General features: G+C 53.3%; 1 protein-coding gene across 4 annotated transcripts; it reads right to left on the minus strand.

The window, feature by feature from the left end:
- HIF3A (hypoxia inducible factor 3 subunit alpha) lies at positions 1-27,960 on the minus strand. Of its 4 annotated transcripts, none has more exons than XM_044257067.1 (15): positions 27,923-27,960; positions 22,728-22,918; positions 21,379-21,524; positions 19,621-19,705; positions 19,218-19,330; positions 18,868-19,076; positions 17,266-17,372; positions 16,925-17,072; positions 13,561-13,679; positions 12,369-12,559; positions 11,335-11,439; positions 7,076-7,347; positions 6,024-6,141; positions 4,894-4,975; positions 1-2,619 (listed from the first exon to the last, which is right to left on the minus strand). In XM_044257067.1, the coding sequence occupies exons 1-15, from the start codon at positions 27,946-27,948 to the stop codon at positions 2,522-2,524; spliced, it is 2,010 nt and encodes a 669-aa protein (XP_044113002.1). In that variant the 5' UTR covers positions 27,949-27,960; the 3' UTR covers positions 1-2,521. The 4 variants fall into 4 exon arrangements, with proteins under 4 accessions (XP_044113002.1, XP_044113004.1, XP_044113003.1 ...); XM_044257068.1 differs by having other exon boundaries at positions 2,554-2,619; positions 4,894-4,994; XM_044257069.1 differs by lacking the exon at positions 21,379-21,524.
- Positions 27,961-27,978: the final 18 nt, after the last annotated feature.

Raw genomic sequence — 27,978 nt, forward strand, 5'->3', positions numbered from 1 at the left:
TCTGTGCCTACCAAGGCAAGGTCTTTATCGTGGTATAGAGATTAATGGGTTTCAGAGCCTGAGCGGCTGGTCCAGTCCCTTTCCCTTCCTAACCCAGCCCAGCTCCCTCCATTAAGGGCCCAGGTCACCCCCGAGGGAAGGAGCGACCTGACCCTTCTTCCCCATAGCACCAATCTGGATAGGCCATCCCATGACAAAAGAGAGTGAGAAGTGCCTTCCAAAAAGGGGATGAATTGGGCTGGGGGGGGCGCTTTTCGTGTGGGAGACCCAAGAGTAGCACCATCGTAGAAACAGGGTTGGAGGGTAAGCGACACACAGGTGGTGGCAGGAGTTTTGAGGAGTCCTGGCCTCTCTCCCCACCTGTGATATGCAGATAGGGCTGTGCGTGTGTCTGTGCGGCTGGGGAAGTTTCCTGGATTTTAAGGGAGCCCCAGGTCCCCCAGGTACCTGGGTTAAAGTAAAGGTAAGTGCATCCCTGGAGAGCTGAGGGAGGGGAGGAGGGGGATTCCAAGACAGTGAAACTGTAGGGATAGCGAGGCTTGAGCATGAGGTCCACTAGCGAGGGACCTGGAATGGGAAGACTACAGATAGAGGAGGAACTGGGGCAAGCTGATAGTGTAGGAAGCCCAGAATAAAGTTAGGATGGGGTCTGGAATCAGAAAGTCTAGGGTCATAAGATTCTGAACCAGAGGAATCCATAGGGTGACATCCAGATTCTAGAATCAGAAGCACCTGGAGGCTGAGTTCTTGGACCAAAAGATTTTGGATCTGAAATCAGAGACAGTTGGAGGCTGTGAGGCCTAGAATCAGAGGAATTTATAGAATAAGAATAGAATTTGAAAAACTGTGAGGATGAGTTCTAGAACCAGAGAGATTTTGGGAGTCACAAGACCTAAAATCAGGAGCTGGGTATTACCCCTACAGGGTCGAGAACCAGAAAAATTTGTAAAGGCAAGCTCTATAATCAGAAGTCTGAATGCTAAGTTCTAAATCTAGAGTAATTTGGAGTCATAAGATCTGGAGAGCAAACTGGAGATTGTGAGGGAATTGATAGGGTAAGCTCTGGAATAGGAAGACTTCTGAAGCCAAGTTCAAGAATCAGAAAAATGATATCAGCAGATCGGGAATCAGAGGGTCCTGGGAACTGCAAGTTCTAATGGCTGTGTGGTCTCGAACCAGTGGATGGTGGCGGTCACGAGGTCTAGAGCAGAAGAGACCTAGAGCACGGAGTCTGGCCTGAAAGTACTATAATGGTTAGAAGATTTACATACCACTCACTTTACTTCTTTTTGATGGGAAAAACAAGTCTTGAGGGTAAAAGTTGAAAAGGAAGGAGCTGGGCATTGTGACACGTACCACCAAAATGATTCAGAAATTAGGAAGTCTGGAATTGGAGCCAGGTGTATTCCAGATCAGGAAGACTAGACCCAATACGAAGCCTGGGTTTGGGGTTCCAGAGTCAGAGGCAGTTGCTGGTTTTAAGAGCTGGAATCAGCAGGAGTCAGAGAATGTGACATCTGGTACAAGGGAGACTTATTTACAGAGAAAGGTCTAGAACCAGAGGAAGTCAGAGTGAATGCTAGAACCAGAGAGCTCCGGTGGGTGTCAGCTCTGAAGCTGTGAGACCTAGAACCAGACAACTTGGGAGACCATGGAGGTACAAAAAGAGACAGCACTGTAGGTGGGGAGGTCCAGAACAAGAAAGAGCTGGACGTTGTGAGGTCTGGAATCAGGTTTGGAGATGTGTTGGGAGAGGGGCAGGCTAGAAGAGCAGGTCAGAAGTTGTGTGGTCTAGAACCGCAGAGAGCAGGAGGCTGCCTGGTCTGGGAGCAGAGGAAGCTGGAGGCTACCCCCGGAAATGAAACCAGTGTCCAGGCAAGGCTGGGGCAGCAAAAGTCCCTATTGGAGGAGCAGGCAGAGAGGGTTGGCCACTTGGAAGGCTAAGAGACTGGTAAGAAGTTGCTAGGGGTGAGGTCTGCCCCAGAGCTCCCCCCACCACCGCATTAACACCTGAGGGAGGAGGGGAGATCAGAGTCCCGCATTCTTATGGACCTCAGGCCATTCATAGTGATTCAAAACCTATCATGAAATCAACAACAACAAAAAAATAATAATAAAAGATGGATGGAAAAGAAATGTGACTATGGTTATCAATACTCCCCAGAGCCCAGAAACACAGATCTGAACCCCAATGTCCCCCACCCCGAGTCACCCAAAAATCAAGCCAGGAGAGTTGGAGAAAGGGATGAGGTCACCAGTACTGAGAACTCCAAGGGAAGTCCTGAGAGAAGGAGGAGGAGGGCTCCAGGGGCCCCCTCCCAGAGGTCACTGAGCTGAGACCACCCCAAAGTCCCCAAACATGGGGGACAGAGGGGCTAGGGCTGAGGTAGGCCCAAGGTGGGCAGGGGCCGCTGAGAGGAGAAAGGGAACCCCTCTCCTGGTACCCCCATCCTGTGCATTGGCTGCCGGCGTGGAGTGTGGTTGAGGTCCTTTCTGGGGAGTAGAAGGGAGAGGGGCTGGCTCAGTTGGCCTGGGCCAAGCCTGCTGCTGCCTGGAAGTGGCTCCTGGGCTCGGCTGTGTCTTCATCCGGGTAGAGAGAGAGCAGTGAGGGGCCCAGGCCTGTGGTGGGAAGACGGAAGATCAACCAGTGGGGAATTACTACCCAAATCCATCTTCCCCTCCTGACCGTTAAAAGTGTGGGTGATAAGACAGACATGCCTGGATTCAGATCACAGTAAAATCTTGGGCAAGTCTATTCTCTGAACCTCAAGGTGCTCAGGATGTTTAAGGCAGTAGTTAAGAAGGCTGGAGCCAGATGCAGCCTGAGTTTGAATCCAGGCTCTGCTCTTTACTTGCTGTGTGACCTGAGACAGGTAACTTTACCTCTCTGTGCCTGGGCTACCTCATATGTAAAAGGATACTTCCTTTCCAGGGCTGCTGTGGGAAGGAAATGAGTGAATCCATGTAGAGTGCTTTGAACAATAGTATTGGTGAGCGCTCAGCAAGTGAGCTCTTGCTATTTATCCAGGAAACAGGGAGACCTAGACCTAGACCTGGGAGATACCCCACTCGTGAGAATTTACCCAGTCAGAAAATACTGAGCACCTAATGTGTGCCAGGCACAGGGGCCACAGCAGTTAACAGGACAGACAAAACTCCCTGCTCTGGGTTCCAGGGAGGGACATCAGTTCTGTCATGTACACAGTAGGTTTTGCACAAAACCTGGCACAGAGTGAGTGCTAAATAAATATTAGCTCTTCCTTTACAAATATGTACTGAGCCCCTGCTCTGTGCCCAGCCACTGCCCTGCCTCCCAGAGACAGAAGAGTAGGGCCATGACAAGACAAGCCTGGCCCCTGCCCTCACATGGCTCACACCCACAGGGAGAGGACAGCCAAAAATCAAATAATGACATCAACACCACATAAATATGTTCTAGGATGAGTGTTACAAGCCATGAACTTAGGAAGTTAGGGAGGGCTTCATGGAAGGGGTAATATTTGATCTGAGATCTAAAGGATGCTTTAAAAGCAAAGAATAGAAGGAAAAGCATTCAGGCAGAAGGATCAGCATATGCAAAGGTCCTGAGGCTGTCTCCTCTAGGGAGATTACATCAAAGTCAGCACAATGCCTTATAGAGTCCCCCCACAATCAGCCCCTCACCCTTCTCCTCTCTGCTGCAGCTATCCTGGCCTTGTTTTCCCCCAACTAAGATATACTCCCACCTCAGGACCTTTGAATTTACTATTACCTCTGCCTGGAATGCTCCTCCCTCAGAAACTGTCACTGCTCACTCCCTCACTTCCTTCAGGTCTTTGCTCAAATGTCATCTTCTCAATGAGACCACTCTTAATTGTACTACTTAAAACTGAAATCCCCCCACCCCAAGTTCCCTTTCCCTTTGCATGCATCATTATTTTCCCAGAAGCACTCATCTTCCTCTCTCGCACCCCTTCTTGTATTTGTGTCTTTATTCTGAACTGTGTCCCCACTACAATGTCAGCTCTGTGACAGCAGGTATTTCTGGTTTTGTTCACAGTTGTGTCTCCAGCTCCTAGGACAGTGCTTGGCATTGACTGTGTGTTCAGTAAATCTTTGTCACATGTATGAGGGACAGAATGAACCAGAAGACCGTAAACATGGCTGGAACAGAGGATGTGGAGCTGAGTGTGGTCTGAGAGGAGGCAGTGATCAGACCCCCAGAGGCTAGAGTATAAAGTGAGGAGCTTGTTTGCTCTTTCTTGGAAGGGCACTAGGGAGCCATGGATGAGTTGGGAGCAGAGGGAGGCCAGAGTCAGAATCGTGCTTTGGGAAGATCCCCTAGCTGACGTGTGTAGGTTTGGAGTGGAGCTCTGGCTACTGACGATTGTGCTGGAAGGGGAAGACAGGAAGCTAAATGAGCCCAGCAGTGGTCTCACTCTGTGGAGGGGCTGCCGCACCAGCGTCGCGTGAGATCAGACATTTCTTGAACATTTACTGCCAATCCGGTCTTGAGCTAAGCTCTCCTGTGCTGCCCCTCCACAGATCCTGAAAACATCTCCTTAAGGTAAGAACTACTATAATGAGTCCTAACTATTTCCCAAAGCCACACAGCTGGGAATAACCAAGGCAGGGCAGGCCCAATGCAAAATCAGACACAGACTTTGGGAGGCCCAGCGTGGGCCTGGGCTCAGCTTCCACCCCAAGGGACACCTCTGGCAAGCCCCTGCCTCCCTGGGGGCCTCTCTTTCCCCCCTCAGTGCCACTGAGAACAGGGAAGGGCTGTCTGTCTTTACCAAGGTCAAATCCAGCCATGGCACCCCCCTTCCACCTTCTGGATTGCCCCACCCCACCCCTCTCAACCATCTGGGGCACCTACTTGGGGAGAGAGGGACCCAGGGCGGTGCTACTCACGCAGGGGCTCACGCAATCCCAGGAGGTGGGTGCTGGCATCCTGCTGGCTCCCTGGGGCTGGCCCTCCGGTCAGAAGGAAGCTCTGCAGGAGAGACACAAAGCTGCCACTATCATGGTCAGGATCGTCAGTGTCCCTCTGCCGGTGGTCCTGCTTTCAAATGCTCCTCGTGCCCTGATATGAGCGTGCTGCTTCCTGCCCGGACTCTAACCCGGGCAGCTGCTCATCCTCTCGTGTGCAAATGTGAATTCAAAGCATTACGATCACGGCGACAATATCTTAAGAACAGTCGTGAGGATTCAGCAAAATATAATCACGCAAGAAATACCATGCATCGTCTGCCACAAGGTAGGCCCTCGGCAACTATCAGCTGTGGGTACTGCCACACACCTCTCGTGTTCAAATCCCTGCTTCGTGTGAGAAGCCAGAGAGCCATGGAAGGTGCTAGGGGAGGCTAGTGGCAGGGGCGCAGCCTAGGCCAGGTTTTGGAAAGGGCGTCCTGGTTGCCGTCATGCAGAAAGGACAGCAGGGGCGAGATGGAAGCAGGGAGTTGGGGGAAGGAGGCGGAGCGGGGGTTGTGCCTTTGCTTCGTCGTTTTTATACTATTTATTGACAGCCACTAAGGACCGGCCTGTTTTCACTTGCCTCTTGTGAGTCCTGTGAGATGTCACCATCCCACTTCCCAGATGAGGAAACTGAGGTTCATGGCAGTCCCATCACCTGCCCAAGGTCTCGCAGTTACGAGGTGGCAGACCTGGGACTTGACCCCAAGTCAGTCTGACTGTTGTCTGGACTCTTAATGCTACACTAATAATCCAAGGCCAAGAACCGTTCTGGGTTTGGGAGGGAGGCCCACGGGAGAAGTTCCTATACATACTAACCTTTGTCGATTCTCCCCTTTACCCTGCGTCATGTTTCTCTTAGAACTCACCACCAACTTACATAAATTTGCAGAGCCCTTTCCTACCATGACCTGAGCTAGCAATCAGGGTCCTAGCCTCACCTGGATGACTGACCTTCCATTTGACCTTCAGTCAGCCCCTTCCCCCTCTGGTCTTCCCACGTGTAAAACACTAGGTTTAAGCCCACTAGGTTCTGAGGGCCAGAGAACCCCACGAATCCCCCAAAATACCAGGCTGAGGGGAGGCAGCAGGAAGTTTTCGGCTTCTGGGCTGGGGGACCATTTGGGGGGTCTCACTCCTAGCAGCTCCACGCCCTCGGCTTCGTCCTCTGCGCTCCAAGCCAGGGTCCTGGAGGGAAACAGGCCAGAATCTCAGCACACGACAAACCTGAGCAGGTGTGGGCCCCACTGTAAGCGGGTGACGGGTACTCGTTCACTCTCCCAAGTGCCTATTCATTCCTTTACTCACACATTCACCCATCCTTCTGCGCATCGTCCATTCATCCACCCATCAATCCGGCCACCCAGCCATCCACCAATCGTCCATCCACCCATTTACCCGTCCATCCATTCGGCCATCCACCCACCCACTTACCATCCATCCATCCACCTACCATATTCATTCATTCCCTCCCTCCCCCCTTCAATAAATCTTTATTAGACACCCACTGTATATCCACCATCGAGCTGAGAGATTTGGGAAATAATGAGATGTATCCATAAAACCTCACGCGGACAGTAAAGGGACCATTCTGGACACTAAATGGGCACCTGCCTGCCAGGTGGAGAGCAGAAGCTTGAGCATTAGTAATTTAACGTCTCTGGAAAGAGGGTGTAGACCCTCTGAAATTATATGCACAATTGTGCATGCGTATGTATGTGTAAATGTTCTTGGGAAAGAGTCCATAGCTTTCAACAGATTCTCAAAGGCGTTAGGAAATTTGGTTCTAGACAGTTTTTTTTGACACTGTTGCAATGTCCTCTTAACTGTGACAAAAATTGTGACGAGGCCAGATATAAATATGTTCTAAAGGAGAGGGCCCTGGTGGACTGGTGGGATCTGGATAAATGAGGAGAAGAGTGGAGGCCACTCCAGCCGGGCACAGCCAAGACCAAGACGGAGGATGGGACAAACTGGCATGGGTGGCGGACACCAAGGGCCTGGCCAGAGCAGAGGTCAGAGGAGGAATGAAGTGGGATGGGGCTGAAACAGGAGGCAGGAGCAAGAAGTGGGGGAGGGGGGCAGTTCACTCCCTTTATATCCTCCCTCTACTGCGGCTCACCTCTTCCGAGCCCCAGCCGTGGGGGAGGGCGCCAAGGGGTCCCCTCTGGAAGGGCTGGAGCAGCTCAGCCGAGGGTCACTCCCCCAGCGGGGCAGCAGGGAGGGCTCGGGGGCTGGGGGCGACAGGCCATGGAAGCTCCGAGCACGGGGCCGGAGGACAGCGCCTGGAGATCTGTGGAAGGCCCTGGGCTGCTGCTCGCTGGAGCTGAGCTGGAAGTCATCATCCATGGAGATGTAGGGGGCCAGCATCTCCAGATCCAGACCATCGACGTCCTGCGGGAGGCAGGAGGAGGTTAAAAGCAAGGGCCTTGGCCTCAGGTGGGCCTGATCTGGACTCCCAGCTCCGCCGTCTCTGAGCCGGGTGCCCGAGGTCAAGAGTCTGAGCTTCGCTTTGCTCATCTGTAAAATGGGTGGAAGGACTCTGTGGCAGCCAGTCACCAAGATGGCTCCCAAGGAGCCTCGCCTCTTGCTGTTTGTGCCCTCATGTAGTCCCTACTGCAGGGACAAGGGTTGATCTGGGCACAATAGGATTTCGAGGGGATGATAATGTGGGACCCCCAACATCAGGTTATAAAGAGACCATGGCTTCTGTTTTTGCTGCAAACTCTCTGGGGTCATGTGCTGTGGGGGAAGCCCTACAGAGAGGTTCCCATGGCAAGAAACTGAGACGTCCTGCCAGTGGACAAGTTGGCCATCTTGGAAGTGCATCCCTTTCGAGCCTTCCAGTGACGGGAGCCCTGGGTGATGACATCTTGACTGTGACCTCAGAGCAAAGGCCAGGCCGCTAAGTGCCCCCCAGGCCCCTGATCCCCAGAAATTATATGAGGTTGTACATGCTCTAGGGGAATGGGTTACCCACAAAAAAATGACAGGTGAGATCTTTGTCCTGAGAGTGGGGTGCTGCCCTAACAAAAGCCTGAAATGAGGGGCAGCTTTGGCACTGGGCAGTGGGCTGGGGCCGCAAGGGCTCTGAAGAGGCTGTTGGAGCCTAGACTGCCTTGAGCAAACATTAGTGGACACGTGAGGCATGAGAAGCCAGCCAGGGAGGGCATAAAGGGATGTGAGGAACGTATGACTGGAAGCCCGAGGAAAGGGGGTTTTTGTGTGGTGGCTACAGTTTAGTGTCGCCTGTGGTTTTGTGGAACTTGGAACAGGTAACTGGTGAACCGGGCCATCCAGCTAGGAGCGTCCCAGCCCCAGTGCTGAATGGCTGCCTGATTTCTTCTTGCCCTTGGAGTAAAGACAATAAGAGAAAGGAGCTAAAGGAGAAAGGCTACACACGAAGGAGCTGAAGGGGACTTGAAGGTCTGGAAGATTCTCAACCTCCCCGTGAAGTGAAGAATTAACTTTACCCAAAATGAGGTGTGGCCTTTGCCCTGGCTCCTCGGGATTTCCTGAGTGACAGGAGCATCTCTGTTCCTCATGGTGAGCCCCTGGGGCCAAGCCGGACACTGTGTGCCAACGAGATGACTCAGGCTGGAGGCCGGCCATGCCCAATGGCCAACCATGCGACGAGAGTGTCGGGGCCCCGTGAGATCAGCCTCACCTCCGGGGGAAGTGTGTGTGTGTTGGGGAGGTAGAGGTGAAGATCAAGGTTAACTACATGGGCAATAATTCAGTCGTGCCTACATAATGCCCCTTCGGTGAAAACTCTAGACTGCCTGGGGCACCTGGCTGGCTCAATAGGGTTGTGTCTGCCTCTTGGTTTCGGCTCAGGTGATGATCTCAGGGATTGAGCCCCATGTTAGGCTCCAAGTTCAGCGGAAGTCTGCTTGGATAGTCTCTCCCTCTGCCCCTCACCCTGCGCACGCTTTCTCTCTCTCTCTCTTGAATAAATAATAAATCTTAAAACAAAAACAAAAACAAAAACCTAGACACCACAGCTTGGATGAGCTTGCTGGTGTGGCAATATGCCGTGTTGCCGGGAGCATGACATGTCCCCGGGGTCATGAAAGCTTTGCATTTGGGACCCTCCCAGTCCCAGATTCCACACTATGCATCTCTTCATTTGGCTATCATATTCTTTTGAAGTAATAACTATCATTTTAAGTCCAGTGCTGCCCTAAGTTCTAGAGCTACTGCCAGCAAATTATGGAGACCGAGGAACTCATGGGAATCTGAATTTATAGGTGGCTGGTCTCTAGTGAGAACGGCCCTGGGCACCACAGCCAACGAGCTTGCAGCTAATGTTAGAAGTCTTGGACAGACTTGGCAGACAGGAGGACTGTGGCCTTCACCTTGGGTTTGGCTGAGCCTGGGAACTCCCCAGATGGCAAGGCATGCTAAAATTGAGCAGGGAAGAGCGCTCTTGGGAGGGCCTGGTCTAAACATGAAGCCCAGGGTATGACTAAAAAATTCTTTGTTAAGACTTCAGAAAGATCAAAGGCGCTGCCCAGAATATCCCTCAGTCAGACAACAGCGCTCTGGAGTTTAAGGATGTGCCTCACAGATTTTCTCAGTCAGACAATGGGGCGTCTGTTAAATTTCTGGGCACTGTCACTCAACATCTCAGCAAAAGCCCAAAGTAGGGGCACCTAGGTGGTTCAGTGGGTTAAAGCCTCTGCCTTCGGCTCAGGTCATGATCCCAGGGTCCTGGGATCGAGCCCCACATCGGGCTCTCTGCTCGGCGGGGAGCCTGCTTCCCTTCCCCTCTCTCTGCCTGCCTCCCTGCCTACTTGTGATCTCTCTCTCTCTGTCAAATAAATAAATAAAATCTTAAAAAAAAAAAAGCCCAAAGTAAAGAAAGGCTATCTTGAAGAGATCGTGGGCTTTACTTTTGTCTAAAGGAGTGAACTCCAAAGAGATTCATGCAAGACCCACACATTTTTTTTTAAAGATTTTTATATAAAGATAAACGTTGTCAGCTTGGACTGAAGGAGACAGAGATGGAACTAAATGAAAAGAGACCTTTGGGCCACCAAAGTTCCCTAGTGAGAAAGCAGGTCAGGAAAACCCTCTCAGCTGCAAACACATGTTACCCCTTATGAAACAGCAAGGAGGACTCCAAGTGAGGAGCCCAGCATCTAGACAGCAGAGCCAAGAACCATGGAGAAAGGCCCTAGAAAGTAGTAGGGATGAGTTCTGATCAAGGAACTTCTCACAGTTGCCCAACTGGATTTCAGAACTCCTGGGGACTAGTAACTCCTGTATGCGGTCCAGTCCTCTTCCTCTTTTTGAACAGGGAATACATGGCCTGTGCCTAGCCCACCACCGTATGTGGGGCATGTGGCAGGCCCATCACTTGTCTCTTTAGTTCACGGGCCAACAGAGGGATAGCTTCACCATGCCCAGACCCGATGCAGGTGACAAGCTTCCAGATGCTGGGCTGATACTGTCATGGGAAGAGACTTTGGGGGCACTTGGGAGAGGGTGAGTGTATTTTCCGTGAGGGCGGGGCATGAATTATTGGGGGTCCCCAATGATCTTTGCTTTCTGGTGTATGCGGATGCCTTCTGCATTGTATCAGGATTGGTCTGTATGACCGATATAATCGTGAAGTGATGGTGTGTTGCTTCTGAGATTCGTTTATAAAAGACTGCATTTTCTGTCTTGGGCTCACTCTCATCATCTCTTAGGTTCCCTGGCTTTGGGGGAAGTCAGAGAGCCTACGTGGTAAGCAACTGAGACCTCCAGCCAGAGCCAGTGAGGGACTGATGCCCGTCAATAACAATATGTGTGAGTTTGGATGTAGCTCCTCTAGCCCCACACGACTGTACCCCTGATAGAAAGCTTGACCTCAGCCTCACAAAAGACATCAAAAACCATCCAGGTGAGCTGCTCCCAGATTCCTGAATCTCAGAAATGGTGTGACACGATAAATGTTAGTTGTTTCAAGGTACTCAGTTTGGTGATTTGTTTTGGAGCAACAGAAAACTACTACATCATATCACTGCCATTCATCTAGCCGCTCAATCATCCAAACATTATCCATCCACCCATCATCTACCCAATGAACCAGTGGCCTATCTAACTACCCATCCAAACATCCATTATCCATCCTTCCATCCATCTAACCATCACCCATCCTTCTATCCCCTATAATCCACCTAATGAATATAGTGGTCCATCCATTCATCCATCCATCCATCCATCCATCCATCTAACCATCACCCATCCATCTAACATCATTCACCTAAAGAATACAATGGCCTTTCTATCATCCATCCATCCAGTGGTCCCCTCAACCCTGCTACCACCCTCTCTAAAGCTCAGCCCCCAGAGCACAGAGGTAAAGATTGTTCCTTCCAGGCCAGCCCTTACCTGAGCTACATCTAGATCCGACTCCACAGACTCAAGGTCCTTCCCTGAGGCCACGAGTTTGTGCGTGTTCTCCATGTTCAAGTGTGGTCCATCTGGGAGATCAGCCTGTGCGGAGAGGCAGACGCTTAAGGAAATCTGAGTCTAGAAAGTGTTAACAGCAAAACAGTCTGGACATTTGAGATCAGGGGCAGCAGTGAGGGTTAAATGTCACACAGCTGGGACACCAAGGGGGTCAAACGGCAAAAGCAAATGAATTCTGGACCTGGATGTTTGGAAGGTAGAAGTGGCCAGAGATGGATTGACAGGAAAAACTCAGATTCAAAGACCAAAGCCCAAGGCCAAGATACTCAGGCCCTCTTGGGAGTCTGGAGTCTGGGTCAAATGATGCACAGTCCGCTAGCCCAGGTGTAAAGGTCACAGGCCACAGTCTTATTTCTCTGGTGGAGAGGAGATCTTGGGGGAAGGGCAGCTGGGGAAGAACGAGGAGAGTCAACAGCAGATAACATGGGCCCTTGAGTCAACGGTCACACTATCTGAACTCAAGTAAACAAAAAGTAGCTTCTGTGGTATATATAGCACCTACAGGGTATCAGGGGTCTACCAAGCACTTCCCGTGAATGATCTCAATGAACCCTCCCAGCAATCAATGAGATGACTACTTGCTATGATCCTAGTTTTATAGATGAAGACACTCAGGGCCCACGTGTCCAGGGAAACACAGCTGGGAAGTGGCAGATTCAGGATTTGAATCCTGGTCTCTGTCATTTAAGACATCAGACATTCTTGTCTCTTTGAGCGCCTGGATGATTGGTCACAAGCAAGGAGGGAGGGTCACCTGTGCCAGTCCCAAATAGCCCAGGTTTTGGTCCAGATCACAGTTGAAGAATCTGGGATCTAGATCTTAAAGGAACCCCATCTCACCCCAACCTTCCCACTGCACAGAGGGAGAAACTAAGGCCCAGAGAAGAACAAGATTCAAGCCAAAGGCCAAAGCAGCCTGAGTGCGGAGATTTTACTTGGGAGGGACTGCTTACCGGAAGAGGACTTTGGGGCCGCTGTGTGGCTGGGGGTGCACTGGGGGTGGTGGCTCCTGAAGTCCCATCTAGGATGGGTGCCAGGAGGCGACGGAGTTCGGGGCTGCAGAAGCGCCGGGGGTCAGCGGCCAGGGTGGCCTCGCTCAGTGCGGGGGGGTGCAGGAAGGCCAGGATCCGGGGACCAGAGGCATCTACAGGACACACAGATGGGGAGGGCACAGGGCTGAGCGTCAGAGCCCTCCCCACCAACCCAGGGAGCCTCACTGGCATTTTCCATAACCGATCAGGGTGGAGGCTGCTCACAGCACTGAGGAACTGAGTTCTGGGGAACCGTTGCTCTATCGCTTCAGTTGCTAGATTGTAGGGAGACCCTGGAGGGTCCTACAAGGGCCAATGTGGGGTGGGAGGCACACAGTAGGCTTGGGATAGTAGCAATTGCCCAAAGATGGGGAAATGTTTTAATATTTAAAATCAACGCGGCTAGACCAAGGCACACGCCTGACCCGATTCTTCTCCAATGGCACAGAACAGCAATCAACCACTCCACTCTGGGCGCGGGGTGGGGGCGCTTGCATATTGGGGGGGACTTGCATATTAGGAGAAAAGACAGGCCCCAGGCCCCCAAGGAGCTTCTAAGGTCTCTGGAGGTGAGTTCTGAGGCAGAAAGTAAAGGCTATCAGTGACCCCACACCACACCTAGGAGCATGGGCTGCCAGCAACAGCTTGGAGAAGGAGACGGCCTTGAGGAGCCATTAGGAAGAAAAGCTCGCCCAGGATTGGGGGGAGGGTCAGGTGGGGGAAAAGGAAGAGGGAGAAAGGAGCCCCAGGAGGATGATTATCGGATGCCAGCGAGCAGTGAAGTGGGAGCAGGGAACCAGCTGAAGGGCAGTGGGGAGCCACAGCAAGATTCGGAGCAGAGGAGCGTCAACTGAAGCGATCATCCCAGGGACACAGGAGAAGTAGAAGGACCAAAGAAAGAAAAGCATTCTGCGCAGAGGGAGCTGCCAGTGCACAGGCCCTGAGGCACGAGAGTCTAGCACGTTCCAAGAGCATTAAGGGAGCTGGTGTGCTCAGAGGGTGAGTGAGAAGGGGAGGGAGGCAGGAGTCAGGTCACGTAGGGCCTGGTGAGCCCCATTCTTAAGGCATTTGGGCTGTTCCCTCAACCCCTCCTAGCCCCAGCCCTGCCCCATACCAAGGCTGTCCCGGAAATTAGGGGCATCCTTCTGGGAGGGGATGCCTTGCTGAACGGGTCTGCGAGAGTGTCTCTCCGTCTGCTCCAGGGACAGCACCACTCCGGTCTCTTCTACCCGGCTGGGGTATAGGGCAAAAAGGGGAGCAGTAGTCAGGGAGGGTCCTTGGGCCCTGGCCCAGGCAGCCCCCTTAGATGATATCCTGCCACAGGAGGTGATCTCGGTCAGGGCAGGAAGGCATTGTGCAAAAAATAATTTGCCATATTTATGCGTTTCTTTTATGGATTTAATTTTGGTTGAATGCTTTTTATCATAATAGCATTTAAAATAAAGATATGTGTGTCTTCCCAAGCTCTCTCTGTGGAAAGAGACAGAAGAAAAAAAAAGTTGGCATTTAGCACAGCTTGGGTAGAGAGGGGAAACGTGTGGGGGGAAGACAAGGGACAGAGAAGGGGAGAGTCAAAAGGCATAAGAACAAAATATTCTCTTTATATTTACTTATAAACATATTCTTATAATGATTGAGAAACATATATATTTAACATTCTTACATTACCAAATATGAAGAATTCAGAGGGATATATTTTAATGAATAAGATTTTATTTATGAAGTCTCTATTCATAGACATTTTTCATATTCAAGGGAATGGATTTATAAATATATCCTTCTTATGTCCCCGGCACCTCCCTTCCCCCCTAGTCTCTAGCTGCTGAGACAACCCAAATGTTCTCAGTCCAATCGGCTTTTGGAGAATCAGTCAGGGGGGCTGAAAACCAGGCCCTCGTTTGTGTCTCATTTACATAACAATACCCAGGATGGCACATGGGTGGTCCCCCCACCAGCTCTTTGAGAAGCTATGCCCCTTCCCCACCCTCACCAAACCCCTTCTGGGCTGGACACACCCCAATTTACGCTGGACCAAAGCCACACCAATCCCTTTGAAAAACACAAGCCTGTCCATGTCCCATGTGTACACGCACGGTTCACACCCGCACACACAGGAACACAGAAACAGGTATATACCCAGACATGCAGGCACAATCTATACTCTCACACTCACATGTGCATATTCTGCATCCGTTCATCCCATAAACATGTCCTAGACAACTAGTACTGTCTGGTGGCAAAGAGCAACGGCTCTATAGCCAGTGGTCTGGGGTCAACCGGCCTTGCCACTTTGAAGCTGTATGACCTCAAGTCTGTGGCTGAACCTCTCTGTGCCTCATTTTCCTCCTCTGTAAAGAGGCAATATAATAATACCTCCTCCTGGGTCCCTGCGTGGCTTGGTCAGTTCAGCGCCTACCTTCAGTTCAGGTCATGATCTCTGGGTCCTGGGATGGAGTCCCACATCAGGCGCCCTGCTCATCGGAAAGTCTACTTCTCCCCCCCACCCCAACTCCTCCCCACTGCTCATGTTCTCTCTCTCAGATAAATAGAATCAAAAAATAATAATACCTCCTCCCCACGTTGTTAGGAGGCTTAAGTGGGCTAATACACATAAAAGGCGTACAACTGAGCAGGCACCTGGGGAGCGCTACTTAAGTATCTGCAATTCTTATTTCCTGAACAACTATTCGGTGCCAGGCGCTGTTCTAGGTGCTGAAGATTCAGTAGTGCACCATGTAAGTCAGTTTTATTCTTACAAAGCAATTGCTCACTGCAATGGAGGAAGGCTTGGGTCTGGGAGGGGAGGGTTTTTATACCACAAAATATAAGCACCTGAGCACACAGACAGCCACACAACTGCCCACCACACAACACCTACACAGAAAAAGAACAATTAATACCATAAGCTCCTTATTTCACTGGAATTAAGTAAGCCATTCCCTCATCTCCCATCTCTGCCAAGAAAAGTGAACTCTCTGGGCCTGCTCTTTGCTTAGAGTACAGAAGACTGAAACCACAGGGCCTGGCCATAGAAAAGCAAATCTTCACAATGAGCAAAAGGAGTTTCCAGAAGAGGAGGGCAGGTCCCCTCTTTCACAGTGACAATGGCAAGACCTCTTGCCACATGGACAAGTTATTCAAAGGCTCTGATTTGGAAAGGTGTTAAAGTGAGAACATTCCACAGATAATTAGTCTTGTTTTCTCACGGGGCTTGAACTCCGGATTGTGAGATCCAGACCTGAGACCAAAAGCCAGATGCTTAAGCGACTGGAGCCATCCAGGTGCCCTCCCCCCACTTCTGTTTCCTAAGAGAATCTGTTCTTGATCAGAAAGACATAGGGAAACCCCTAAGACTTTAGAAATTGAGAGCATGTCCTGGAACAGAATTTTCAAAGAAGACCTGTAATTCTCTCTGTCTTCTGTGCTAATTTGCTGCCCCTCGTCACAATGTTGTCACTGAAGTTGAAAAACTTCAAATATGCTGAACTCAGTGGAGGAGAGTCTGTGATTTTACCCCAGCACATCCATTAGAATGGTTAAAATTAAAACCAAAGAAGACAAAAACAGAGGACACAGAATGCTGGCAGGTGTGCGGGAACCCTTACTCACTATTGCTGGTGCAAAGGCAAAATGGTGCAGCCTTTTGGGAAAATGACCTGGGCATTTCTTATGAAGTTGAATACACACGGACCATGCCTAGGTGTTTACCCAAGGGAAATGAAAACATGATCTCACAAAAGCTTCCATGAGAATGTTTACAGTAGCTTTTTTTGTCATTACCCGAAATAAGAACCAGCCTAAGTGTCCTCCAAAGGCAAATGGACAAACAGACTCTGGTCTGTTCATATTCATACCAGAGGACACCACTCAGCATTAAAAAGAAGCAACCCACACACAGCAGAGATACACTTTAAATATGTTATGCTAAGTAAAAGAAGCCAGACTCAAAAGGCTCCATCCTGTGGGATTCTATGAATGGAACATTCTGGAAAGGGCAAAATGCTAAAGATCAGAGGGCAGCTCGGTGGTTGCCAGGGACTGGGGTGGAGTGGGGTGCACTGGGATTCACTACGACAGAATGTTTTTGGGTGATTCTCTGTAGCTTGACTGTGGAAGTGACTCCACAATCCCACGCCTTTGTCAAAACTCATAGTACCGTAGACCAAAAAGTGAATTTATTATATGTAGATTACACTTCAATTTTTTAAAAAGCAAAAGAGCCCCCACGATTCTGTTAGATTTCTTACTTTGAGTATGGAGCCCTTCTCAATTTCAGTGAACAGCACGCACACGGGCGTGGGTGTGCACACCCACGCCCGTGTGTGTACGTGCAGACACACCTGTGTGCATTCGGTCACGCATGGTCTGCAGACACAGACATGTGAGCACTTGTTCTCAGAGTCATGTGCACACACACACACATGCCTCTCACACCCATGCAGACCAGACCCACGCCCTGCACACCCCCTCCCACTTACCTGATTAGGAAGTGGACGCAGACGATACTCTCAGACTGGGGACCCCGGCCCCCTGAAACCACTGTGGCCTGGGTCTGGGTCCACAGATAGCCACCACTCCGGGCCAGGAAGCGATACTGCCCCGTTACTGCCTGGCCCTTGCTCAGCACTGGGGAAGGGGATGCGGGATGGGTCAGGGCCACAGAAGGGGCAGACGGGAAGAAAAGGCACTGGGGACAGGGGCTTGGGTATGAGGGGACCGGGAAAGAGAAGGTTCCTTGGGACATGGGGTGTAGGGAGCTGGTGTCGGGGCATGGGGGGCTAGGAGGGCCTGTTTCAGAGTGCCAGGAGGTCCCACGTACAGGTGTGGATGCTCTGGCCAACAGCGTCCGAGTCCAGAGCGTGAATGTACTCGTAGGCCGAGCAGCCGATCAGGTCACTGGGGCTGTAGCCGGCAACCTCTGCGATCCTGGGGTGGGGGCAGTGGGGCTTGGTCAGTTCGACTGGCTGAGGTGGAGAGTGGGGCTGGGGGCCATGGGGATGAATTCAGCAGAACAGACACAGTGGTAACAGAGGGAAAGGGAGAGTAAGAAACAGAAAAGGGATTATGATAGGCTGAATAAGGGCTCCCAGAGAGGTCTGCCTCCTAATCCCAGGGACCTGTGATGACTGCGATCTCACAGGGCAAAGGGGACCCCACGGGGCTGATTAAGGGTGGGGTCTTGAGATGTGAAACTTCACATGGATGAGCCTGGTGGGCCCTGTGTGGCCACCGGTGCCCTTATAGAGGGATACAGAGAACAGGACAGGTCCTGTTCTGTTCTCACGGAGGCAGAGGGTGGGGCCATGTGTTTTGAAGATGGAGAAAGGGGCTCCAAACCAAGGACTGTAGAAAGATTCCAGAAGTGTTTAAGGCAAGGTGACTCCAGAGGAATGCAGACCCTGACTTTAACTCCACCGGACTCATGTCAGGCTTCTGGCCTCCAGAGCTCTGAGATGGTGAATGTGTGTTGTGTTGAGCCCCTTGGCTTGTGGGGATTGTTACAGCTGCAGCAGGAAATGTACGGGGGTGACGGGGATGGGATGAGTAGAGCAAAGCAGGAGAGAAAAGGACCAGGTAAGAGAAGGGAAGGAAGAAAATCAGAAAAAGAGAAATAGGAAGAAATGAATAAAATAAAATGTAATAATGATGATAATGATTAAAAATACACACTTCTGGGGTGCCTGGCCAGCTCAGTCGGTGGAGCATGTGACTCTTGATCTCAGGGTTATGGGTTGGAGCTGCATTTAATAAAAAAATTTTTTTTTGTTTTTATTTTTGTTTTAACACACCTCTATGGAGTTCTGCACCAGGTAATGCACTGGGTAGTCAGAACAGCTGCTCTAAGGAGGTTCTGGTACCACTCCCTAGGACAGACCAGGAGAGCACAGTACAGAGAGGTGCCCACATTTGGCCAAGGGCACATAGCTAGGCTTTAAAACCGAGCCGATGGAGCCCAGACTTGCCATTCCCAAGCACAACTTCGGGGCGAGAGAAGGACGGAAGATGCAGGAACATGAAGGGCCGAAGAGAGAGGGGAAGAAGGAGGAAGAGAGAGAGAGGGAGAAAGGGAAGGATGGGGGGCGATGAGTAAGGACGGTGTGCCGAGTGCTGCCTTCCATGTTGGGCACTGCACTAACTGCTTTAGGTGCACTGACTCGTTTAAGGAAAGCAACAGAAGGACAGGGAGGGAGTAACGAAGACTCAAAGCGGACAGGAAGAAAACCCAAGGTAGAAAGACCCACAGAGAATGCCAAGATGGACAGCCACACAAGATAGAGATAGATGGCATCAGCGAGAGAAGGAGATGGACCAGAGGGAGAACTGGGGGGCAAGAGAAAAACCAGGAAGGGACCCAGGGGCAGAAAGGAAGAGGAGGAGCCGAGCCAATGGAGGGGTGGGGTGCAGCGGGGCTGCTGCCCACCTCTCATCACAGTAGGTGAACTTCATGTCCAGGCTGTGGCGGCTGAGGAAGGCCCCCCGGCCCAGTGGGGGCTCCAGGCTGCCCGGGTGGGGGATGGCTTCACAGATGAGCACCAGGCATTGCAGGGGGGGCTCCAAGTTGGGGCTTCCTGCTGGGGACGTCTGTGCAGGGGGCTTGTAAACCCTCATGTGTCCAGAGCAGTGCAGCACCTGGTTGGGGTGAGCGGGGGCAAGGTGGGGAAGCACGTGGGCCTGGGGCTCCCTTGGGTCTGGAAGGTAGGTCTCTGGGGACCCCACCGGGAGCTGAGAAGGAGAAACCCCAGACCCTCCTCCAGGCCGGGCCCTGCTCACCTTCCAGGTGGCCGCCTTGAGGTTGAGGGTGCGCCCGCGGCCGGTGAGGGTGCTCTTCATACGTAAGGAGAAGCAGCGCTCGGTGGGGGCCTCCAGCTTCTTTTTGGACAGGCCTGGGGAGGGCCCCGAGGAGGGGGGTGAGTAGGGCACCAGGTGGCTCTGGACAGTGCCCAGTTCCCTCCAGCGCCCCCCGCCAGCCTCTTTCCCAGAGCAGAGACCTGGAACCCGGAGGTCCTCCAGGGGCTGGGGTGGGGACAATGCTCTTTCAGAGCCCCCAGGGCAGGACCATGGCTCCTCCTTCCAGCTTCCTTAGTCTGGTCCTCCAGAGGAGGAGGGGACACGCTGAGGGAAAGGGGGATCTGCAGCTTTTATAACCGGGGTCAGAGGCCTCCAAGGAACTCACTCTGCCGGGGGGTCAGGGCGTCCTGTAGCTCCTCTTGGTCACAGGGATGGATGAAATCAAAGATACTGTGTCCAATGAGCTCCAGCTGCCAGGGAGGGAAGCAGGGGCAGTCTGGGAGTTAGAGCACTCTCCCCGAGTCCTCCTTCCTCAGCCTCGCCATCCCTGCCCTGATTTATAAGCCTGGATTACTTCACTAGTTTGTTCGTTTGTTCGTTTATTCATTCATTCATTCATTCATTCATTCACTTACACGCTCACTAAGCAACCCTCTCTTTAGCACCTGCTATAGCCAGGTCCTCTTCCAGATGGGTAGGCAAAGCTATGACCACACAGGAAAAATCCCTGCCTCTCAGAGCTTACTGGGTGGCAGAGCAGGTGGTCAATAAGGAAACCAATTAAACAAAACATAGATATAAAATAATATGGTACATAATAGGAAGAAAATTGGAATAAGGCCATGAAATGACAGCATGCTATCTTAGACACCATAGTCAGAGCCCATGTCTTGAGGGGACACTGAAACAAATCGCTGAACCAAGCCAGTGAGGTGGTCCTGTGGCTCTCTGGAGTGTTCTGGAAGAGGGAACAGCAAGTGCAAAGGTCCTGAGGTGAGACCCCATTCAAATCCCACCCGGTCGCCAAGCCAAAGATTTGACAAGTTATTTCAGTTCAGGAAATGGGCATGGTGCTGGCGGGAGGGCACTCCGATGGAAGGGGACCCACACAGCTCCCAGTCCAGTGGTGGTGCTGACTTGGGGAAGAGGGCTCGCTCTCCTCTGAGAGCACTTCCTCCAGCTAGGTTCAAATCCTGGTCTGCCACTTCCTAGCTTTGGGGCCTTGGGACATTCCCCTCTCTGAACCCGAGAAGAGCTCAAGCTAACAGAGAAACTGGTACCAGGAGCAGGATAACAAGGTGGGAGAAAGGAACAGATGACAACTGTGGAGCCTATTTATGTGAAATAGAAAAAAACCAGTAACTGTCCTGTGGGGCATGCCGTATGGGTTAGCTGGAATCAGTTCTCACCTGTGTGTCCTGCCTTCTCGTCCCCAGACCCCTGCTCATACTCCTCCCATCCAGGGCCCTGCACCCCTCCCTGTGGATAGACCCTCAGCCTCCAGTCTCATCCCTCCAACTCAACTCTGTGTGCACCAAGTGGCAGGGGGAGGGGCTTTTCCAATGGTAAATCCAATTCTGCCTCTCTCACAGCCTCTCCCCCGCCGAAAATCCATCTAAGGTTCCCTAGTGCCCTGGCAATAAACCTAATTTGGCCCTAAATTATCCAGCTCTGTTGACCTCTCTAGACCGTTTTCTCTCACTTTCCCACTGTACTCTGCACTGAACCAGGATAAACATCTTTAACCACCCCCCACTCCAATGCTGTTTTATCTCACCTCTGGGTCTTTGCATATTCTGTTCCCTCAGACATGCACATTCTCATTCTTCACTGTTCCCATCCACTTCTCAAACCTTCCTACTGGCTAAGTCCTTCATTAAGGTTTCAGCTCAGAAACCTTCTTTACTAGAAAGTCCTCAACGCCCCCTGAGGCTGGCTCAGGCAACCCCCTTCCCCTGGCTCACATGGCCCCTAGGCTGTCCCATCCCTGCCCTGACCCTTCTGCAGCTTCCCGTCTGATGACACATCTGTCTCCCCTCTGTGCTGGGAGCCCTGTAAAGACAGGGCTAGGCCAGTCTCAGTCACCTCCGTATCCCGGCATCACCTGCACGGGGCCAGGCACAAAGCAGGCAGCTCCTCTCACCTGACTGAGGCCCAGGTGTTTGCTGACATTCTCCGACAGGTAAGCCATGTCTCCCTCGGCAGTGAGCACCATGACGAAGCCCTCCAGGGCCTTCAGGTAGCAGGCATCCAGAGCTTCGCCCCCTGCTCCCACCTGGTTCCACTCCCCTGGTGTCCGGGCCAGGGCGGAGGGGGTTCTCTAGTCAGCCAGCCACGGGGCCACCCTGGCTAGCCTCCCTTTGCCTTCCCTCACTCTGAAGAACTTACAGGTGCCCCCAGGTGAGCAAGAATACATGCCCGTGGTTTGGGAGTCCCAAGGAAGGGGGCAGGGTTTTCCCAGGGGCACAGAATTCTAAGGAGGTGGGGGTCTCCCACAAGAATCGAATTCTAAGGTGGGGGAGTGGTCTCCTAGGAGGACAGGCAGACTTCTAAAAGGATGGGATTCCTAGGGGTCAAAATTTAAGGTTAAAATTCTGACTAGAGGGAGTCAGAATTCTAAAGGGGGTGGGGAAGGCCTCCCAGGGCTTCAGAATTTCAGAATTCTTGGGGCAGGACCTTGTAGATGGGCAGAATTCTAAAGAAGCAGGGACTCCCAGGTGACGAGGATTCTAAAAGGGCAGAGCATCCCAGAGAAGTAAAATTCTAGGGGGCAGGGAAGGAAGTCTCATGGGCAGAGCCTGCCAGAAGATGGCTCCACATTCCTTGTAAAATGTTTTCAGGGTCCTGGAGATTCCAAGGGGGGTGTGTGTCTGTCTGTCTGTCTGTCTCTCTCTCTCTCTCAGACGCCCCTGCAGGGTAGAATCCTAACTGGATGGGAATTCAAGAGGACGGCTCTGAGGGGAGGGGCGATGGACCTAAGGAGCTAGGGAGGGTACGCTCTCAGGTGGTCATTAAAAATTGGGCAGCTAGGGGCGCCTGGGTGGCTCAGTGGGTTAAGCGACTGCCTTTGGCTCAGGTCATGATCTCAGGGTCCTGGGATCGAGTCCCGCATCGGGCTCTCTGCTCAGCAGGGAGCCTGCTTCCTCCCCTCTCTCTGCCTGCCTCTCTGCCTACTTGTAATCTCTCTCTGTCAAATAAATAAATAAAATCTTAAAAAAAAAATTGGGCAGCTAAGCCTCCCAGGGATATTTATCGCAAGAAAGTCTTCCTGGGGGCCAAATCCTAAGGGTTGAAGCACCTAAGGGAGTTAGCGGGCCTCCTCTTCCTTAGAATTCCAACTCGAAGGAGGTGGGGCTTCCCAAGGGGCGGGGCCTCACCCGAGAACGACTCAGGAGGGGGCGGGGCCTCGTGCGGGAAGGGGGCCCCCACCGCCGGGAAGACGTTAGGGGTTGGGGCCTTGCCCAGGTGGGCGCTCCCGGGGGCGGAGCTCACCTGCAGCACAGAGGCGGTGCATGCGCAGGTAGCTGATGGTGAGGCGCATGATGGAGGCCTTGTCCAGGTGGGCGCTGACTCCGCGCGCGAAGGGCAGCGTATGCGCCAGCTGGTACAGCACCTCGGTCTCCTGGCTGCGCCGGCTGCGGGCCGCATCCCGGGACTTTTCCTTGCGCAGCTCGGTGCTCGACCTGCGGGCATCGGCAGCGTTCACTAGCGGCGCCCCCGGAAGGGAAAGAGTTGGATGGGACATGCACGTGGGGCGCTGCCACATGGGGCCCTGGGCTCAAAGAGGGCAGGGCCGCGACCGTGCACGTCTCGCTGTGTGGCCCGGGCGCGTTTCCGGAGCTCTCTAGGCCTGCGAGGGTTATACTCTGGGGCAGCTCCTAGTTGCGGATTTTATCTGTCCCTGCGCCAGCCCATGCTGCCCCCAGCGCCTCACTCTCTGAGGCGTGCCCAGGGCCGCTGTCCCCTCCCTGACTTATCTGCTGTTTGTTCCCTGGGCTGGGGACGCCTGGGAGACCGGGAGGCCTCCTGCTGGGAGGGGGCTGGCAGAGCTGGCCCCAAGCCAGGGAAGGGAGGGATCATGAAGAAGTCAGAAGCCTCCGGGCCCCCCGCCCTCCAGCCTCCCTGAACCCCCTCTCCTGCCCTTTCCCCTCCTCAGCTGAGCTGAATCCTCAGAATCTTAGAACACAGATCTCAAAGTCCAACGACCCACCAACAGGGGCCCTACTGATGTGACACAGCAAACCAACCCCAGTGTTCTGTCCAGCCAACAGCTAACCACCCACCCCTACCCTTCAATCCGCTTCAAATACCTGACTTCTATGGATGGTATGGGGGGGGGGGAAGGTGGAGGTTGAAGGATGAGTATTGTTTCGTCAGAAATATCTGCCACGTATCCAGCTTCTTCCCTGTGCCAAGTGAGTAACTCACATTAAACGCACTAAGAGCTCAGACAACCCCAGCAAGAAGGTAATGACGTTATCCCCATTGAACATATGAGGAAACCAAGGCACAGAGAGGTTGCAGTGTTTGCCCCTAAGCAATGAGGCCACGTTTGGACTGTGGTCTTCCTGAACTCTTCAGCCTTCTCTGTCCTATGGCTCTGGGTTTATCTTCAGGTTACTGCTTCTCCCTGTCTTAAATGTCTGAATCCAAACAACACAGTTTTTGAAAGAAAAAACAATTGGAGTATATTATATATAGTACGGTATGCATAATCTTCTTTATATTTATATTGATAAAACCATTAATAACAAGTTATGATCTGCTGAGCGTGTGTCTGGCATTGTTCTAAGTACTTCACCTATGTGCACTCACTCAATCCTGGCACCTTAAATTTCCACTTCACAAAGGGGACACCGGGGCTCTGAAAGGTAAAGTCCTTTGCACAAAAAGTCACAAAGCTAGTAACTAACTGGCAGGGCCAAGATGTGAACAGTGGGGTTCCAAAGCCTTTTCTCTGATTGCTTCCTTGTGACCCACTCCGGGGAAGCAGAACTCTAGGAAGAGAGGCTGTCCCTTCCAAAACCAGAGGCCACTCCTGGGGATGGCATCAACCTGGGCGGTGGGGGGGGTGGGTGGCAAGCAGGAGACCTGCAGCCCCACCCACAGGCACAATTGGGAGAGCGATTTGGAGAAGGAGGGGCTGTCCTGTCAGGCTGCAGAGGGAAAATACTCCCTGCATCCAGTGGGAGGCACAGAGGGGGCAGGCTGGGTGGAGGGGTGGAGGGAGCCAGTGGTCACCCCCATCCCCTCCCTGCTAGCTGGTGGGAGGCGGGGGCCTCCAGTCCTGCTCTGCCCAGAGGACATTCCGTCCTGTCCTGTTCTGTTCCAGCCCTGTTTGTCTTCCTGCCCAGAGGGTGGGGGTGGGCGGGCCTCACCGAGCGGAGCCGGAGCCGGGGGCCCAGACAGAGGGAGAGGGAGTGGGAACGGGAATGGGGGTGGGGCCAGCCCCCCACCTCCCAGGCAGCTGGGCTCTGTAATCCTCTCCGTGGCAGACTTCTCCCTCCATAGAAGGAGCCAGCTGGTGGCTGCAGCGGGACCCTCCTTCCAGCTCCCCGCCTGATCTCGTGACGTTCTTCTGACAGGAAGTGTGGGCCTCTCGCTGGCTTCAGCTGGCTTCAGAGACGCCTGGGTCTCCAGCCTTTCGTTAAACGGAGTAGGACGAGCTCGACCGGAGCAGAGGTCCAGTGTCTTTGGCTCCACTGTGTATGAGCTGTTTAACTCTGGGACAAACCGCAGGCCCTCCCTGAGCATAACAACATGACCCCACGGGGTTGTTGTAAAGATTACACAAATTCATATACGTCAAGGACTTAGAACAGGGCCTGGCCATCGATGAGTGCCATGAGGGCTACACTTCTGATTACTCCGTCTTTGTCCACATCGGGAATGGAAGGCTCTGGAGTCTCCTGCACGCTGGAGAGATGCGTGGGCTTTGGTGTGTGTGTGTGCCATCACACACACGACCTTTACACAAGCACCTTGGACGTAGACCAAAGCGTCGTGAGAGTGATCACGATCGCTTCACGGTACTGAGCACTCAAGGAGCCAGAGACCCCCTGAAATCCTCCCAATGGCCTGAGGCAGCAGGAAAAATGATCTCCCTTCGCAGGGCCTGAACCCGAGGCTCTGAGCAATGGCCTCACTGGCCCAAGTTACCCCGCTGGTAATCAGGGTCCCCACTACAGGGCAGCTGTGGCCCACCAATCTCAGTGAGTCCCACGGAGCATCTACTTGGACCCAGAACGTTGTCCGACTTGAACACAGTTTGTTGTGACCTGTGGGGTATCCTGCTCCCCAAAGATCAGTTCCCTCACTGCTCCTTATTTTGATGTGGTGCAGGGAAGGGGCGGTATGATTCCCACCCACCCACCCCCCATTTTCCAGGATATGTCACTGAGGCTCAGAGAGGCAGTCAGGGGCCCCAGGCCACACATTCCAAAAGCAGATGGATGAGCTGGATCTGACCATGACTTTAGGGCCTGTGCGCTTAAATGCCATGCCTCAGAGGGCATGTCCACCCCAAGAGTCCCTGCCCTGTCCCTCCTTTGCCCAGTAGCCTCAGTGCCTTCCCCTGTCCCACCTCTGCTACCTCCGGATTTCCCCAGCTGGCCAGTCTCCCTAGCTGGCCCCATGCCCAACCCTGGTCCAGCCCCCTGGCACACTGCCCAGGTTGGGACGTGCAGCTGGAACCCTGCCACCCTTCCCCTGTGTTCCAGCAGAGAACAGGGGGCGGGGCCGGGGCCTGGAGGCCCCAGGGTGAGGCCTAGAAATGGGGGCTGGGGCCCGGTGGCCTCCCCCCAACCCTGGCCAAACCAAGAGACAGAGAAGCCCACCTCTGCAGAAATTGCCACCTGAGAGCAAAGGCAAGGAGAAAGTAGGAAGACACAGAACCATAGTCAGGGCTGCTTCTGGCCCTCTCTCTTCTGACACTGAGCTGGGTAGTGGGGGGGTCTTGAAAAAAGTGTAAAGGATCTAGGGGGCCTTAGGTTGTGTCTGGGCAGGGACCCCTCTGGGCACCGCGAGGCCAGAGGCAGGGTTTGGGAAAGGACTTGGGGTAAGGTTAGTCAGGAGGACTCTGCCTCTGCCTCTGCTCATTCCCAAGGACATGGTTACCCAGTGGGGGTGCCTGCACCCTGAGTCCTATCCTCCCTTGGAACCCTCTGATCCGGGGGGCACCCAGACCCTTACACCCATCAGGGACTTCCCAAGAACATCCCTGCCTAGGGTGGGATGGCAGGAAGCCTGAGTTGGAAGAAAGGAAGGGGGTGAGGCCGTACGGGGGCCCACTCACCATCACCCAGGCCCCCTTTGGCCCAAGTGCCATCCTAGGGGTGCAGGAGGGGACGGAGCGCGGCCGGGATCCGGGTGCGAGTTACGAGTGGGTGGTGCGCGGCACTGGGATGACACCACAGGAAAGGGCTGGCCTTGGTGGGGAGGGGGGAGCGCCCCAGCTCAGCCAAGAGGGGCCCCCACCTAGCCAGGAGGGGGTGCTGGGAGGGGCTGGGCTGAGGCTGGCCCAGAAGGGGTGGGATGGAGTTCCCTGGCAGGCCCAGAGCCAGAGACTGGAATAGAACTGAAGGGGGGAATAGCGGGGGGGGGGGGGGGGGGGGGGGCAAAAACATGAGGGTGTGGACAGATCCAATCAGACCTGGGAAGCCAGGGAGGAGGGAAGGGGGTGAGGTTTCCTGGATGCCTCAGATTGGACAAGGGAAACCAAGGGCCTGTAAGATTTTTCTGGGGCCCCAAGAAAACATGGCCAGATAGACCCCTTGGCCTTAGACTCAGAGCACTCAGCAGTTCTGCACCTGCTGGGCGGTGATCACAGAAACCTACCCTCCGGCCAGGAGGACCCAGCTGAACACTTAGGAAGGGCATGCTCCCATCAGAGCTTGCGCTGAATTGGGTACAGCACCCTCCATGGGGGATTCCCCAAATAAGGCTTGGATGGTGTGCCCCTGTCCACAGTCACAGGCACTGAGTGGGGGTGGAGAGGGAGGTAAGGGGCTAGACCTTGGGAATTCTGTTTCTCTGTTATTGAAAGGGGTGACTCTACCTTTCAAAAGGATACAGAAAGGTCCCTGGGAAAGGTCCCAGGTAGCTGCTGAAAGGTGACCCCCTCTGCTTATCTCTAGGGAACCCAAGGTTTGAAAGTCTGTCAGGGACCATCCAGTTATAAGGGCTCTCTCTGCTCTTGAACTCAGAATCTGACTTCCCATTCCAAGGGACTCCCTGGATCTGTGAAGGCTTAGTCTGGGGGCACCCCATATACCCTAGGATCCCCGGGTTCCGTAGCAAGGAACAACCTCAATTCTGGGAATTCGGAGGCCGGTAGGTTCAATACCTGGAAGGAGAATGCCTTCCTCAGAAGCCCGGGAACTACTCGAACACAAGCACCCCTAATTCCGTAGGGGCCCTAACCTGGAGGGAAAGCGAACCCCGAGCAGCGGGAAATTGGGGATCACCACCACGAAGTCACTCCAGGCTAAAGGGGCGGGGCGGGGCAGCTGGGGACTTGGGGAACCTCCCTCGCCTGCAGTCCGGTAGGATAGTGGGTGCGGCGGCCACGTACCTCCAACCGCGCGGCCTGGGGCCTCCTCAGCTTCCCCCATGCATCCCCCCCCGCTCGGGGGTCCCTGCAAGGAGAGCCCCCCGCTTCCCATCATTCCTGCCCCGAACCCCAGTACCTGGCGCGCTGTAGCCCCAGAGCCATGGCTCGCCGTCGTCGCTCCCGAGCCCTTCG

Source organism: Neovison vison, chromosome 7, assembly GCF_020171115.1.
Source record: "Neovison vison isolate M4711 chromosome 7, ASM_NN_V1, whole genome shotgun sequence".
Classification (NCBI taxonomy): Eukaryota; Metazoa; Chordata; class Mammalia; order Carnivora; family Mustelidae; genus Neogale; species Neogale vison.

Bases quoted from the DNA above. Each gene is read 5' to 3' on its own strand.
- HIF3A (XM_044257067.1), bottom strand. From the start codon at position 27,948: ATGGCTCTGGGGCTACAGCGCGCCAG. The intron at 7,348-11,334 runs GTAAGGGCTGGC...TGCCTCCCGCAG, and splicing joins CGGATCTAGATGTAGCTCAG to GACGTCGATGGTCTGGATCT. The intron at 6,142-7,075 runs GTGAGCCGCAGT...GTTTCCCTCCAG, and splicing joins ACGGCTGGGGCTCGGAAGAG to GACCCTGGCTTGGAGCGCAG.